General features: G+C 37.0%; 1 protein-coding gene across 2 annotated transcripts in view; it reads right to left on the reverse strand.

Annotated features, from left to right (window-relative positions):
- The window catches only part of RIC1 (RIC1 homolog, RAB6A GEF complex partner 1), a 142,995-nt gene that overhangs the window by 24,823 nt on the left and 102,480 nt on the right, over positions 1 to 15,692 (reverse strand). For both annotated transcript variants that reach the window (XM_068974030.1, XM_068974029.1), the window contains exons 7-12: positions 13,231 to 13,322; positions 11,471 to 11,559; positions 5,731 to 5,875; positions 4,991 to 5,039; positions 3,237 to 3,389; positions 1,264 to 1,467 (exon numbers count right to left, since the gene is read on the reverse strand). In XM_068974030.1, the coding sequence (XP_068830131.1) occupies positions 1,264 to 1,467; positions 3,237 to 3,389; positions 4,991 to 5,039; positions 5,731 to 5,875; positions 11,471 to 11,559; positions 13,231 to 13,322 (732 nt within the window). The remainder of the gene's footprint in view (positions 1 to 1,263; positions 1,468 to 3,236; positions 3,390 to 4,990; positions 5,040 to 5,730; positions 5,876 to 11,470; positions 11,560 to 13,230; positions 13,323 to 15,692) is intronic.

The raw sequence follows: 15,692 nt of genomic DNA on the forward strand, positions 1-15,692 counted from the left end.
TATGCTTCTACTACAGGATACTTCATAGACGGCTATGAATCACAGAATCACTGAATTTTTGAGCTGGAAGGAAATTCCGTTTTTGTCATTGCCTGATGGATTTTTGAGTTCCAGACCTACCTTCTTCGATCCTCTGCTCTACTTGGCTCTCTGGCAACACAGACCTGGCTAGGCAGAACTGGCATTCATGCTAGGTCAGTGTAGAATGAATAGTTCAAAGTATGGGGGAATGAAAATAGCAGAGAAATGGCTATAGGAGAGAAGGGAGCAGTGGAAAATTTTAGTCAAGGAAGTAGCTGATGCAGTTTTATTTAATAACTGTTACTAATTATAAAATGGTATGCACATTGATTTTATGAATTTATCAATGTAAGTTAAATACATTTTCTTTTAGTGTATACCAAATGTCAATGTAGGAGATATTCTTCCTTTAATTTTTCACACAGAGACCATTCTTCTATCTCTCATTATCTTCACTCAAAGTCAATTGAAAATAACATGGGAGGTGAAGTAAGCTAGGTAAAAGTATAGAACGTAGAAGACAAAGAACTGTGGAAATAGACAATGACTAAAAGAAACTGACTCAAGAGTAGACTCTGATGTATCTGACACACTTTGGTGACAAAACTGGGACGAAAACATTCAGGACTCTGAAATATGTATGAAAGTTTCTTTAAGAAACTTCAATTTACTAATCTGTCCACATTTTGTTTTCAAAACTCAGAATTTCTATATTAAATGTCAATTTATCAGAATTACTAAAAAGAAACTACTAATTTGAAAGTTATATCAGAATGAGTAAATAGTCTGGAGCAAGACCAAGTAATAATAAAAATTTTAACAATAATGTTCTAGACTAATCATAAGTCTTCACCTTGGGTCCAAAGTCAGACAATTAACCTCAATGTGTACCCATCAGGACTACAAGATCATCTGGACAGTGTCACTTTTCATGAAATTACCACACTTCTGCCCCTGCAAATCTAGAGCTAAATTTACACCAAAAGAAGGCTGACAGTCCTGCACAGTAAAAGGGCAAAGCATAAACTTCTAGTTTGTGAAACTATTCACTTACTAATGGACTGGGGGAAAGAAAGGAGAAGACAAGAGGACGAGAGCACAGGAAAGCAGGAGCCGTGACAGTCAAAAAAGGCTAGGAAGTTCCCCAGTTCTCTAAAGCACCGAGTGAACTGCTTAGAAATCTGCTTTAGGTGCTGTCTTAGCAAGGACTAAGCCACCAGCCAACAGCATCTGAAGACTCACCTGCACTACATGCCAATGCCGATGACCAAGTAAAGTGCTTAAACTCTGAGACTCTAAACCGCCACCTGCAAATGGGCTCTTTTCCCGACGGGTTTTGTGATCAGAGTGAGCTGAAGAACTCCTGGGATTCTGGCTCTGTGAGGCCTCTCCACAGTTCAAGTACAATCGATCCTCCCCCTGAAGCAGCACTTGCTCTTGGTTACTCTAGATGGGGGAGAAGGAAGCAGAGGGAAGGAAAGCAAATAAGGTGGGGGAAAGTAAGTAAAATGTCAATTTAGTTTTATTGCTGGGAGTATACCATACATTGCAGCATTGATTTTCCTCACAGAGGACAAGACTACATAAAAATTGCTCACACTGTTACACTTAAGACTAACAGGCAACATTTTAATGATTTCTTCCCAGTGTAAAAAAATCTTTATTAAAGTTTATCATAAAGATTCCAAAACATGCCCAGGGTTACAACTGCTATAGCAGTATCTTTCATAACTACTTCAAAATGGCAATGCTATGAGAGATTTTCCATCTGAAAAGTGAATAAAACTACTCAATGTCTACAATTTACAAAGTAATTTTATATAAAGTATCTCATGAATGGTGATAAGAAAACATGTCTGGTCACTTTGTGTATATGCTCACCGATGTGCCCACATGGCAAGGAGCGGATTAGACACAGGGATAACTGGATTCTGGAGGATCTTTTAAATCATGGGGAGGAGGAAGAGTAGCCTACATCTGTGGTCCTGGTTCAGAACAATTCAATAATTGCTTGGTGAATGCTTGGTTAGTACCAAGGGATGTGCCAGGCTCTGAAGACATTTAGAGAAAAAGTTTCTACTTCTGTGAAAGGCCAGTGTTTTCAAATGTAAGCAGATTATTCACTCACTATTTTTTATAAATTAGACAGATCAGCACCCCAACCCCTCATGTTACCATTGTAGTCCAAACATCATCTTGACATAAAACTTGGGGTGCTTTTATATTATTATTTTGGATGAGGGAGCAGAGGAAGAAATCCTCTACTCTTGTTTTTCTTATTATTCAACTACAGTAATAAGGTCTGAGATCCACAGTATTTTCATTCTTTCTCAGTGTGTTGTAAATTTTAATTAGAAACTGGTTGCACCACATATTTAAAAATCCATTGATGGCAGATACTAAGATATGCATTTCTATCATGTAACATATACTATTTTTACATAGAAATATTCTTACAAATAAATAGCATATTAATATCTTACTTCAGACTGGTAAACATGAATTTATGTTATAATTTGGGGCAGTGTATCCCAAAGCAGGATTCTAGGCTTATTTTCTTGCAGGTCTTCCTTAAAAATTCATAGGTAAGTAAGCTTGGGAAATATTTCTTTCTATATACCAACTTCTGGACTTTTATGATGCACATTAGCATTATCAAAGACTAGATTCCTATGGTAAAGAAATTTCTACAGCTTTGTTTAACTCCTTTATTTCACACAAGACAACAGAACTTTTTCTTATTCTATGTAATTGCTATTTATATTTCTCACAAAATGTGCCTGGTGGAACACACTTTGGGAAATGCTATTAACACTACATTTTATTCAAGTAAACCTGTAAACACTGTTTTTCCTCAAGTTGCTTATGATCCTACTTAAAAAAAAAAAAGGCATGGGACTTTTGTGGTGATCCAGTGGTTACAACTCAGTGCATCTACTGCAGAGGGCGCAGGTCTGACCCCTGGTCAGGGAACTAAGATCCTGTGGCCTACCCCCTCCAAAAGCTAATCCTGCTCAGAAATAAAATTTGGGGGTATTATTTAACATAAATTAAAAAGAAACCTAATAATCACAGAAAATATACAAACGAAGATCGTATGTCAATTTTAGGAGTACATGCAACATATCTATGTCATAAGGACATATCTGTGTCTGATATTCTACATGAAAGCCATTAAAAACAAAGCCAAACAGAGTTTTAATTAATAAACTTACCATACAAGGGTTTACAGTGAGTGCACTCTTGATAAACTGGAACAGTAGAATACCAGGCTGTTTAACTATACTCTTGGAGTCAGACTCATTTTCAGTATTTTGAGAACCAAATCCACTGATTACCCAGAGGTGATAGCCTTCAGCACCCCAGCTCTTAGGGAAAGAGGTGGGGGAGAAAAAGAAGAGGGGGGAAATCAAAGCAATAGAAAATGTTATTTTTTCCTGGTTTTAAATATTTGAATTCTCAAATAACCAACAATAAGCATTATTAATTACTTCTGAAGGCTGGAGATACCATGACAAACACCACAGACAAGAATCATAACCTACATCTACTACATCTCAGATGTGTAAACCATGATTGCTCTCCACCTAGAGTAGGGAAAACACTACATACTAATCCTAGCCAGAAATCCTAAGAATTGCCTACTGCTATCTGTAACTTCTCTATTAATTTAACTGCCTCTCAAATACAAAGAACTTCCTCAGAGAGACAAGATCCACATTACATAGCTGAAGCTTGATGAACAAGCACTGAAACAGGTACAATCTTGTACAGAACAAAGAACAATGGACTGGCGACTATGAGACTAGGATTTCCACTGCAGCTTGGCTACCATTTTGTTGTACTACCTTGGCCAAACTATTTGGTTTCACAGGGTGTAAGTTTCTTCTTTTATAAAATGAGAGAGCTCAAAGAAATTAACCAGGCCCAGTCAATTTTAATATTCTATAACTAGATTTCATGATTGTTAAAATCACTTAAAAAAAAAAAAAATCATGGGAAGAGTAGTAATTCCTAACCTGCAAGGCCAAGAAAATACTAATGAGGGGAGGAGAGGTCCATGAATTGCTACAAAATTTCAGAAGTTCTGCTTTCCCATGAAAAGTTTCAGTTGGACAAGTTAACTAAAATGCTTAGATTCTTAGTTTGTGATTTAAATATCAGCTTAGTGAGGCTGGTAACACCAGTTGTTGCACTCCATTCAGAAGCACTGATTGGCAGTCACAGAAACAGTGTTTGAAAACTTAAAACTATGAAGGTGTGTAGAGCCATCACATGGGATCCTTGGTGATGAAAGGTTGGGAAGCCCATGGTTTCAAGGCAACCATGGTGGTTTAAATTCTTCGAGAAACCCACGATCAGAAAATGCCTTCCTCTGTGGAGCAGGAGAGAAAGGTAGTGGTAAGCCTAAGCCTCGCAGCCACTAACTTCACAAAAATGGTACAGAGAGGGCTATAGTAAGAAAATGTTTTTATGTAAAGACAAGGGTAGTTATACCTCACTGCTTTCTACAGAAGCTGTTGAAAACTGATGGTAAAAATACTATTACAACAAGGACTACAATTCTTTTGATATACGTCTATGGAAAAAATTTAAAATATGCTTAAATAATGTACATGTCCTCCAGGAAAAAGACCCAATGAGCACTTCACATTAAAAGAAAGGAGGCTATGGGAAGTGGGTGCTGAGTCACATAAGAAATGCAGGTAATGTTTTGGAAAAACAAATGCCTGATGTGAACAGTCACTGTGTTCACAGAGATGACAGGGCTTGCTGGACACATCAAAACAAAATAAAAATCACACACTGAAAGTTAGATAGCCTGTTAAAGATAACACTTTCATTAAAGCGCGAACTGTGTAAGAAGAGTCTTATGAGACTAGAAGAGCTTTTTAATTTTATTAGGTCAGTATGAGGGAAAAAAATACAGTTTTCCACACTGTATCAATATTTTATAGAAAGAACTTACCATAGAGTTGATTTTAAGGGGATCTTTTTTGGTACCATCTGACCTATAACTGAAAGAGAAGAGAAAATTAAAAAGAATCTTCTAATGGCATACAACATTTAGCTTTAATTTTTTTAAAAATGATTTTCTTCCTTTGAAAGAGAAACACACAATACTGTGTGAAATATGAGACTCCTGGTCAATATACCTAGGTATGTCACTGAGATACAGTCTTCTAGGTACTAAATAATTTCTTGACAGGGTCATGCAGTTTGGGCAGGTGTGTTCATTATGTCAGGACTAAAGTTCAGCATAGCATATGAAATGGGCAGAGATATTAACCCACTTCTGTCAACCCACAGAGTACCTATATTAACTCAATGAGATAATGTAAATTTTCACTTCCTACTAGCTACTTACATATATAGTTTACAGCTCTTATTAGATAATAAGCTACTTGAATAGATTCATGTGTGATTTAACCTTGAATGAAACATTTATCACATACACAATAGGGGTTTGATAAATAAATCCATTTTTATTGAATGAACAATCAACTGAAAGAGGATGGATGTATGAGGAATTGATACATTCTGAATAAATTAATTCTGAACCTTATAAACTGTTTTGGGGGAAGAGTCAAATAAGGCAAACTGGTAGCTGTATGAAAAAGTTTGCATGCGTGTGTGTATGTGTGTGTGTATGTGTATTGTTTCAGAGAAAATGGAGTTATTTTGTCCAAAATTCCTTTATTGACTCACGCAAAATCTCCTCCAAGTGTACAAATCAGCTGGGCTCCAAATACACTCCATAAAGAAAGGCCACCATATTCCCAGGTCACTATTACAACACTATTGTCAGGAGACCATCTGACCAACTTAACAGCTCCTGTTTTGTTCCAAATGTCTGTTAAGAAACCACAGAAAAGTTAAGGATAAATGACTGCTCCATATTTAGTACTTTTTACAGCCTCTATCTTCAACTTGAAACAAGCAGAAAGGCATGTCTGCTTCAATGAGATGAATTCAGTTCATTTAGGGCTATTTAAAATTAGTATGATCATCAGCTTGGGCCTGATCTAAGCAGAACAAACTCTGTACCCAAGTGATTCGTAAGAACCCAGAACCATTTCTTGCCACTAATAGCTTAAATAACTATTGATACAACTGTGTGGTCTTAAAAACTCTTTGGCTTTGGGAGAATCAGTTTCTCTAAGATGGGAATAATATTTCCCTTGAATAATTCAATACAATATCAAAGTACTCTACAAAGTATGAGGTGTTTCAAAATATAAAATATTTTACCATGATCTCCATGTTTTTTTCAGTAATATCAAAGGGACTCAAATTAAAGCAAATTGAAGTTTAACCTTATACTAGGATTAAGTAGGTAAACTCCAGCTTCAGCACTATAGATGCTTACATCTTCTTTTAACTAGTAATACTTCTTCTAATCCTATATATAATTACTAAAGGGGAAATTTTCATTGCATAGTAAAATCCAAGTTTCTTTACTGCAGAGTTAAATGAAACATACCAGCATTTCCCATCAGGAATTCAAAAAGATCTGTATGACCTTCTTTACAATTACAGTTCTTTACATCTGCAGTATTAATAAATTTTTGTTGTAAATATATCTGCTGCAAAGGGGTGGTATACAGATATTAGCCTACAAAAGACAGGCTTGGTTAACAGAGTAAGAACTTTTTCCCTCTGCCTATGTTTGAATCCTCACATTACCATTCCCCACCATAATTCAGGTATATGAATAACTGGTATTTATGTATATAAAAATGGGAACATATCTAAGCAACATCCTATCTTTTCAGTATACTTTACACACCTAGGAGAGAAATTTAAATCCAAACCAAGAAAAAAATACAAACTCAAATCAAAGCTTATAAGCAATTCCATGTGCAAGAAAAAAAAATAAGGTTTAGATGTATATTTACTATCACAAAAAGCTGCTAGTGTTTTAGCTTACAAACAGTATTCCTATTATCCCAAGTAAACATATATATCTGTATCTGCATCTACATACACACAGATGTACATATTTTCCAAGCGTTATACACATGTTAAAAAAATCTAGGTACAGAGATGTACAATAAAACAGTAATGATGGTTAACCCAATTTTCAAGTGGCAGGAATACAGAAAATTTATCTAGCTGGTAACCTACTGTAAACTTAGATTGTGATAATTTGCATAGTGAGAAAAATGTAAAAAATAATCCCCAAACTTGCTGTTAAAGTTGAATTTGCAAGACAGAAAGGACGATCTGCAGGAGCCAGAAGAAAAAAACGAACAGTGAGACCAGTTAGTGCTTCAATTAAGGCAGCCTAGGTGTGAAGAGTGGGAAGTGATGAGGCAAAAACAGTTGGAAATATAGGGACAGGAGGTTGGAATGGGACCTAGCTGTGATTAGGGAGTTGGGGGTCTCACATCCTTATGCAAAGGCCAAAAAAAGGGGTTTCAGGGCAACATGAGTCTGAGAATCAGAATGGAAGCTGATGATCATGTAAGGATTCCTGATGTGCTACAGCCTGTAAAAATCAGCCAGTGAAGCCAGAAGAAAACATAGATGCTTATGTCTGTTCCAGAGGCAGGACAACACAAGCCTCCCAACATTTTAAGCAGCTTTATAGCCAAAAGTTACATAATTCAAAAGGGCAGCCCTCTCCCATAACAAAGACCACAAGAGCAAGAGTTAGCAGATAACTAAAGGGAGAAATGGCATTCCAAGAACCTGAGAAAAGGAAACAACCTGAAAAATTCAGTACAGTGTTGTCAAACGATCAATAGAAGGGATCAGAACGTCCTGTAATGATGTAAATATTCTATATTTGCTTGGTCTAACAGACAGCCACTAAGCTATATCAGGCTATTTAACATTTAGGTGTAAAGAGGCAACTGAGATTTCATAGTAATCCAAATCTATGCCCCCAATCACTAATCCCAAAGAAGGTGAAGCTGAATGGTTCTATGATGACCTACAAGAACTTTTAGAACTAACACCAAAAAAAAAGATGTCCTTTTCATCATAGGAGACTGGAATGCAAAAGTAGGAAGTCAAGAGATACCTGGAGTAACAGGCAAGTTTGAACTTGGAGTACAGAATGAAGCAGGGCAAAGGCTAACAGAGTTTTGCTAAGAGAACGCACTGGTCACAGCAAACACCCTCTTCTAACAACACAAGAGACAACTCTACACATGGACATCACCAGAAGGCCAATACTGAAGACAGACTGATTATATTCTTTGCAGCCAAAGATGGAGAAGCTCTATACATTCAGCAAAAACAAGATGGGGAGCTGACTGTGGCTCAGATCATGAACTCCTTATTGCCAAATTCAGACTTAAATTGCAGAAAGTAATGAAAACCAGTAAGCCATTCAGGTATGATCTAAACCAAATTCCTTACGATTATACAGTGGAAGTACAAATAGAAACAGAAGATATTAAGAAGAGGTGGCAACAATACACAAAAGATCTTCACGACCCAGATAACCACGATGGTGTGATCACTCACCTAGAACCAGACATCCTGGAATGTGAAGTCAAGTGGGCCTTAGGAAGCATCACTGTGAACAAAGCTAGTGAAGGTGATAGAATTCCAATTGAGCTAGTTCAAATCCTAAACAATGATGCTTTGAAAGTGCGGCACTCAACATGCCAGCATATTTGGAAAACTCAGCTGTGGCCACAGGACAGGAAAAGGTCAGTTTTTATTCCAATCCCAAAGAAAGGCAATGCCAAACTACTGTACAATTGCACTCATCTCACAGGCTAGCAAAGTAATGCTCAAAATTTTCCCAGTGAGGCTTCTATAGTATGTGAATGAAGAACGTCCAGATGTTTAAGCTGGATTTCAAAAAGGCAGAGGAACCAAAGATCAAACTGCCAACATCCATTGGATTACAGAAATACAAAAAAGTTCCAGAAAAACATATACTTCTGCTTTACTAACTTTAAAGCCTTTGTATGGATCACAACAAAATGTGGAAAATTCTTAGAGAGATGGGAATACCAGACCACCTTACCTGCCTCCTGAGAAATCTGTATGCAGGTCAAGAAGCAACCATCAGAACCAGCCATGGAACAATGGACTGGTTCCAAATTGAGAAAGAAGTACATCAAAGCTGCATATTGCCACCCTACTTATTTAACTTACATGAAGAAAATCATGCAAGATGCCGGGCTGGATGAGGCACGAGCTGAAATCAACACTGCTGGGAGAAACAGAATAACCTCAGATATGCAGATGACACCATCCTCATGGCAGAAAATAGAGGAACTAAAGAGCTTCTTGATGAAAGTGAAAGAGGAGAGTAAAAAAGCTGGCTTAAAACTCAACATTCAAAAAATGAAGATCATGGTATCCAGTCACATCACTTCATGGCAAATAGATGGGAAACTGGAAATAGTGACAGACTTCATTTTCTTGGGCTCCAAAATCTCTGCAGATGGTGACTGGAGTCATGAAATTGAAGGACGATTGCTCCTTGGAAGAAAAGCTATGACCAACGTAGACAGCATATTAAAAAGTAGAAACATTAACTTTGCTAACAAAGGTCCGTCTAGTCGAAGCTATGGTTATTCCAGTAGTCATGTATGGATGTGAAAGTTGGACCATAAAGAAACATGAGCGCTGACGAACTGATGTTTTTGATTTGTGGTGTTGGAGAAGATTCGAGAGTCCCTTGGACTGCAAGGAGACCAAACCAGTCAATCCTAAAGGAAATCAGTCCTGAATATCATTGGAAGGACTGATGCTGAAGCTCCAATATTTGGGCCACCTGATGTGAAGAAATGATTTATTGGTAAGACCCTGATGTTGGGAAAAAGTGAAAGCAGGAGGAGAAGGGGAAGAAGGAAGATGAGATGGCTGGATGGCACCACCGACTTGATGGATATGAGTTTGAGCAATCTCCAGAAAGTTGTGATGGACTGGGAAGCCTGGCGTGCTGCAGTCCACGGGGTCGTAAAGAGTCAGACACAACTGAGTGACTAAACTGACTGAGGCAACTAAGAAACGTTTTGATTTTCTTTTAGTTTCATTTAAATAGCTATCGTACTGGATGTCACAGTATGGATAAAAAAGAAACAGGGCTAGAAAACACAATCAAAACACACAGCATCCTGTTCTTGCCAGCTGCAGCAAAAACTCTTTAGGAAATAAGGGAAAAAATGCAACCTTTAAAAGCTATGCAATAAGAGTGATAAAAACTTAAGGAACTAATTTCTATTTCTGGCTATATAGCAAATTTGATAGCTGGATTGACTCTCCACACTGCAACAAGTAAAATGTTAAACAGAATACTTAAATATTTCGAAATATTAAAAAACACTGGGAGGTAAGTAGGTGTACAAACTGCTGTTGCCCTGAATTTTTCTGCCAAAACCTAGAGACCTGACTTTCACCTACGACAACTCTCAGCACATGAGGGACAGAAGATAAAACTCAGAGCTTGGCCAAGACGGGGAATAGAAGATACCCATGTAATGCTGAGAATACAATTCCATGTTCAAGGGAGAGTGAGAAATAAACTCTACCACATAGAAGGTGAAAAAAAATAGCAAGGAGCACTTTCCTGTTTTTGCCCACGGTACTGAATGGAAAATAAAGAAGCTCCCCTGAGAATCTGCAACCACAAGCCAGTCCTTCGGCTCATCTACAATCTGTGCAACTTATAGGATTCAAAAAAGAAAAAAATCTCAAACAGAGAATATAATGCAAAGGCTTCAAGACTAATGTAATTTTCCCAGGTGATTGAAAGAAACAGACAGATATCCTCTCAGCAAAAACTCATTTCAATCTAGTTTCTGCTTTCCTGACCAGAAAACATATACACACTTTCTTTCCTCCTTTCTTCTTGACTCAAGAAGTAATGCTTGGGCCTTAGAAGTTAACCTGTGATCATGAAAGAAAAGGCCAAATGAATGCCAAGAGCAGCTTACCTTTGGATTTCTTGCCATTATAGAGAATAAATACTATTTGTTTAAGGGATAGTAAGTTGGGTTTTCTGTTAGTTTCAGTCAAAAACATTTCCAGTAATAACAGATTTTACACTTACTCCAGTGGACAGAATTCATCTAAGAGTCACAAAGGGAGTTCCGAGAGAGATTTTTTGGTTTTATTCACTACTGTGTACCAGCATTTAGAACAATGTCTGGCCTATAGTATGTACTCAATAATTACTTGTTGAATGACTAAATGGAAATGAAGGCATAAAATAATAGAGGCAATGAAATTAGGAAAGAGTCTAAAGCAAAGCCCAGACAAGCGACATAGAGGCTACGACTAAGTGAGGATAGAGAAAACTAAATGGAAGAGATAAAAGAGATCTCCCAGGAGACTCTAGTAGAAATCCTTGAGTCAGAGAGAATTGTTGTTACATGTTTTAATAATACTTGGCCTTTGGCATCCATCATCTAATTCAAATCAAAACTCACTACACATATTATCTGTAATTAAGAAGAAAGAAAAAAAGAGGACTCACCAGGATACTGTTTTGCTGTTAACTCTAGTTTATGAGACAGCTGCATGGCTCCAGTGGTGTTATCTATTGTATAAACCTGTACAGAACCACTGTGAAAATCAGAAAGACTTTCAGTGTAAAAAGACAAATACAAATATAGAAAACATGACTATGGAAATATGTTCTGCTGATAGGAGTGTAAACTAGAACACAACCATTTTGTAAATAATTTATAGTCATCTCATAATCTGAAACAAATGCATATTCTATAGTCTAGTGATTTCACCTATAGATATACCCCAGAAATATCCTTGTCTCTGTGACATATACAATGTCCTCATAAGACTGTTAACTGCAAAGAAATGCCAACCATCCACACATCCAGCAATGACAAAGGGAAGAGAAACTGTGGTATGTTCATGTAATAGTATACCATATAGTACTGAAAATGAATTTCTGTCCTATACCTTAAAATGGACAGCATATCTCTCTACCCACCCATCTATCTATATCTATATAAATAGTATAATTTCATTTCTATACTGTGAAAAACATCCAAAACATAGTAGTGAAATACATATGTGGTAAAAATACACAAAGATATAAAGGAAATTTGGTGGCAATTAGGTTAGTCTGAAAATGAATGAGTTTTAGATCTTATTGAGGATTTATCATTAATTTACCCATGCATTTGATTAAAGATTGTATGTCTATGTAAGAGAAAATGAGTTAGGAAGGGACTGGGAGACATGATTAGCAAGTAGGAGTGATAAAATTTATATTGGCTAGCAACGTTCTATTCCTTGACCAAGCTGTGAAAAGATTGATGCTTGTATTACAATTATTTGTAAAACTGTGACTATCTTGATTACACACTTCCCCATTTGTTTTTATTTTATAATATGAAAATTCCAAAGGGTATTATAAGTTCTATGTCAATAAATTTGACAGTGTATATGAAAGAAACCAATTCCTAGACAAATATAACTTGCCAAAATGACTGAGGAAGAGATAGAAAAATCTGAATCTTCCATAAGGCTATTTTAAAAATGAACAGGCATTCAATTTTACTTTGAAAATCTTCATTATTTGAATCAAGGCAAGAAAATGATTTTACAAATGAGCTTTAAATTTGCTTGTTAACTAAGGCACACTCACTAATTTAAAGGCAAGTCAACACTGATGTCTTAAAAAGAAAGGATTAGGGGCTTCCCTGGTGACTCAGAGGTAAAAAATCCACCTGCAGGAGACACAGGTTTGATCTCCGGTCCAGGAGGCTTCCACACACTGCTAAGCAACTAAGCCCATGTCCCATAACTCTAGAGCTCAGGAGCCAAGCCCACCTGCCACAACTATTGAAACTTGTGCCCCCTAGAGCCTGTGCTCCACAACCTGCAATGAGAAGTCCAGTGGCCCCCACTCACCACAACTAGAGAAAATCCTGCATAGCAACTGAAGACCCAGCACAGCTGAAAATAAATAAAACCTCCTCCTGATGTTATTTAAAACAATAAAGAACCTAAATTTTAACTGATTTAACCTTAATTTGTGATTCAATTTCCTACCACTAAAAAAAAGCTCACAAATTAAAACACCTAATCTCCAAAATCTGCCCTTTATATTTGCTTGCTTCAATTAAAATACTTTTACATTTTATATTAAGGTTGATTCATAAATTATAAAAGGCACAACAAAGTTCCTAAGTGTGTTAATAAGAACATCTTGTTTTTTAAAAAAATTATTTTTGGCAATAAGTGTTAAAATACAGGCATCTACATTACCTCGCACAACCAAATGCCATCAGTCGATACTTGTTATTTACTGCTACACAAGTTCCATCAATAACATCTTGTGGCCAAACTCCATGAAGCTGCTAAAATTAAGAAACATAGTTAAGATTTAAAATGTGTTCTCCAAATATGCTTCAATTAACATAATTCCCCTGCAGTAAACATAATTTCATAAGGTTTTATATGGTTCTTTATATGGTTTCATCTGGATAGGAAAACATCCCATCAAGACTACCATCTGGATTTTCCCTTAAAATCTTAATTTCATTAACTGGTTTAATAAATATTTCCAGATGAGCTCAGTCGAGTGCTAATTCATTTATAAAACACTAAAAGATGGATATCTGATCTCTAAATTCAAATTAATTGAAGACAATTTTCCTAGTAAAAAGTAAACCTCTTGATGGTAGAAACTGCATCTAACTCGCTCACTATTCTTCTTCTCACTTAGCACACAGTGTTTTACTTTCCCAATCAATGGGAATTAGTCAATTTTATTTGGTCTATCTCGTCTCTTGAGAAACCTGTATGGGGGTCAAGAAGTAACAGTTAGAACCCTGTACGGAATAACTGAATGGTTTGGGATAGGGAAAGGAGTATGACAAGGCTGTTTATTGTCACCCTGTTTATTTAACTTATACACAGAGCACGTCATGCGAAATGCCAGGCTGGATGAATTACAAGCTGGAATCAAGACTGTCAGGAAAAATATCAACAATCTCAGATATGCGGATGACACCACTCTAATGGCAGAAAGCTAAGAGGAACTAAACAGCCTCTTGATGAAGGTAAAGGAGTAGAGTGAAAAAGTCAGCTTAAATCTCAATATTAAAAAACCTAAGATCATGGCATCCAGTCTCATCACTTCATGGCAAATAGAAGGGGAAAAGGTGGAAGCAGTGACAGATTTCTTCTTCTTAGGCTCTAAAATCACTGCAGATGGTGATTGCAGCTATGAAATTAGAAGATGATTGGTCCTTGGTAGGAAAGCCATGACAAATCTAGTCAATATGTTAAAAAGCAAAGACAACACTATGCCAACAAAGGTCCCTATAGTCAAGCCTATGGTCTTTTCAGTAGTCATGTACCAATGTGAGAGCTGGACAATAAAGAAGGCTGAGTGCTGAAGAATTGAAGCTTTGAATTGTGGTGCTGGAGAAGACTCTTAAGAGTCCCTTGGAAAGCAAGGAGATCAAACCAGTCAATCGTAAAGGAAATCAACCCTGAATACTCTTTGGAAGGACTGGTGCTGAAACTGAAACTCCAATACTACGGCTACTTGATGCAAACAGCTGACTCACTGGAAAAGACCCTGATGCTGGCAAAGACTGAAGGCCGAAGGAGAAGAGGGTGACAGAGGATGAGATGGTTGGATAGCATCACTGATTCAATGGACGTGATTTTCGGCAAACTCCAGGAGATGGTGAGGGACAAGGAAGCCTGGTGTGCTGCAGTCCATAGGGTCTTGAAGAGTCGGACATGACTTGGGGGCTGAACAACGACGACATTCTTTAGAAGTGATTAATGATTTGTCAGTTGCTTACTATTCTCTTTTACTCCTGTTTTATAGTATAACAGCATGGCATATGGCAGCCTAACATTACATCTCAGATCTACCACTCACTTGTAAAAATGACTTAGTGATATTTTCAAGCTTCAGTTTTCTTTTCTGTAAACTATCTCTTCGAGTGTTTTGAAGTTTAAACGGGAGTAGATATATTCAATACATGGAAGGAATGCTGCTAAAGCTGAAACTCCAGTACTGTGGCCACCTCATGCGAAGAGCTGACTCATTGGAAAAGACTCTGATGCTGGGAGGGATTGGGGGCAGGAGGAGAAGGGGACGACAGAGGATGAGATGGCTGGATGGCATCACGGACTCGATGGACGTGAGTCTGAGTGAACTCCGGGAGTCGGTGATGGACAGGGAGGCTGGCGTGCTGCAGTTCATGGAGTCGCAGAGAGTCGGACACGATTGAGCGACTGAATTGAACTGAACTGAACTCACTTAATATAATGCCTGGAATTCAACAAGTTAAATAAGCTTCAATGAATGGATGATATTATTATTAAGCTTCATATGCTACTTAATTTTGAATACAGACACAGAATAGAGTCAACTCTGCTGTTTTTATTTGTCAAATCAAGGGCATCTTAGATCATAAATTCTAAGGCAAAAGTCACCATGACTGCTAGTTTAGTAAGCACAGAGTTTAGCACACTACAATACAGCACTTTACTTTTGGATTATCACAACAGTGAACATTAGATGATCGGATATAATTAAGCTGTTCAAAATATAACACTATAGGTTTTTTAAAATTCCTAAATAAACTATATAATCTACTATCTATGAAATGTTTGCTTCTTTGTAGGAGTTTTATTTATTTTACTTTAATAATAAAACTATACATTACTTCAGATAATAGAAAATGGCGAAAGATAGCAATGAA

Source organism: Capricornis sumatraensis, chromosome 6 (assembly GCF_032405125.1).
Source record: "Capricornis sumatraensis isolate serow.1 chromosome 6, serow.2, whole genome shotgun sequence".
Lineage (NCBI taxonomy): Eukaryota > Metazoa > Chordata > Mammalia > Artiodactyla > Bovidae > Capricornis > Capricornis sumatraensis.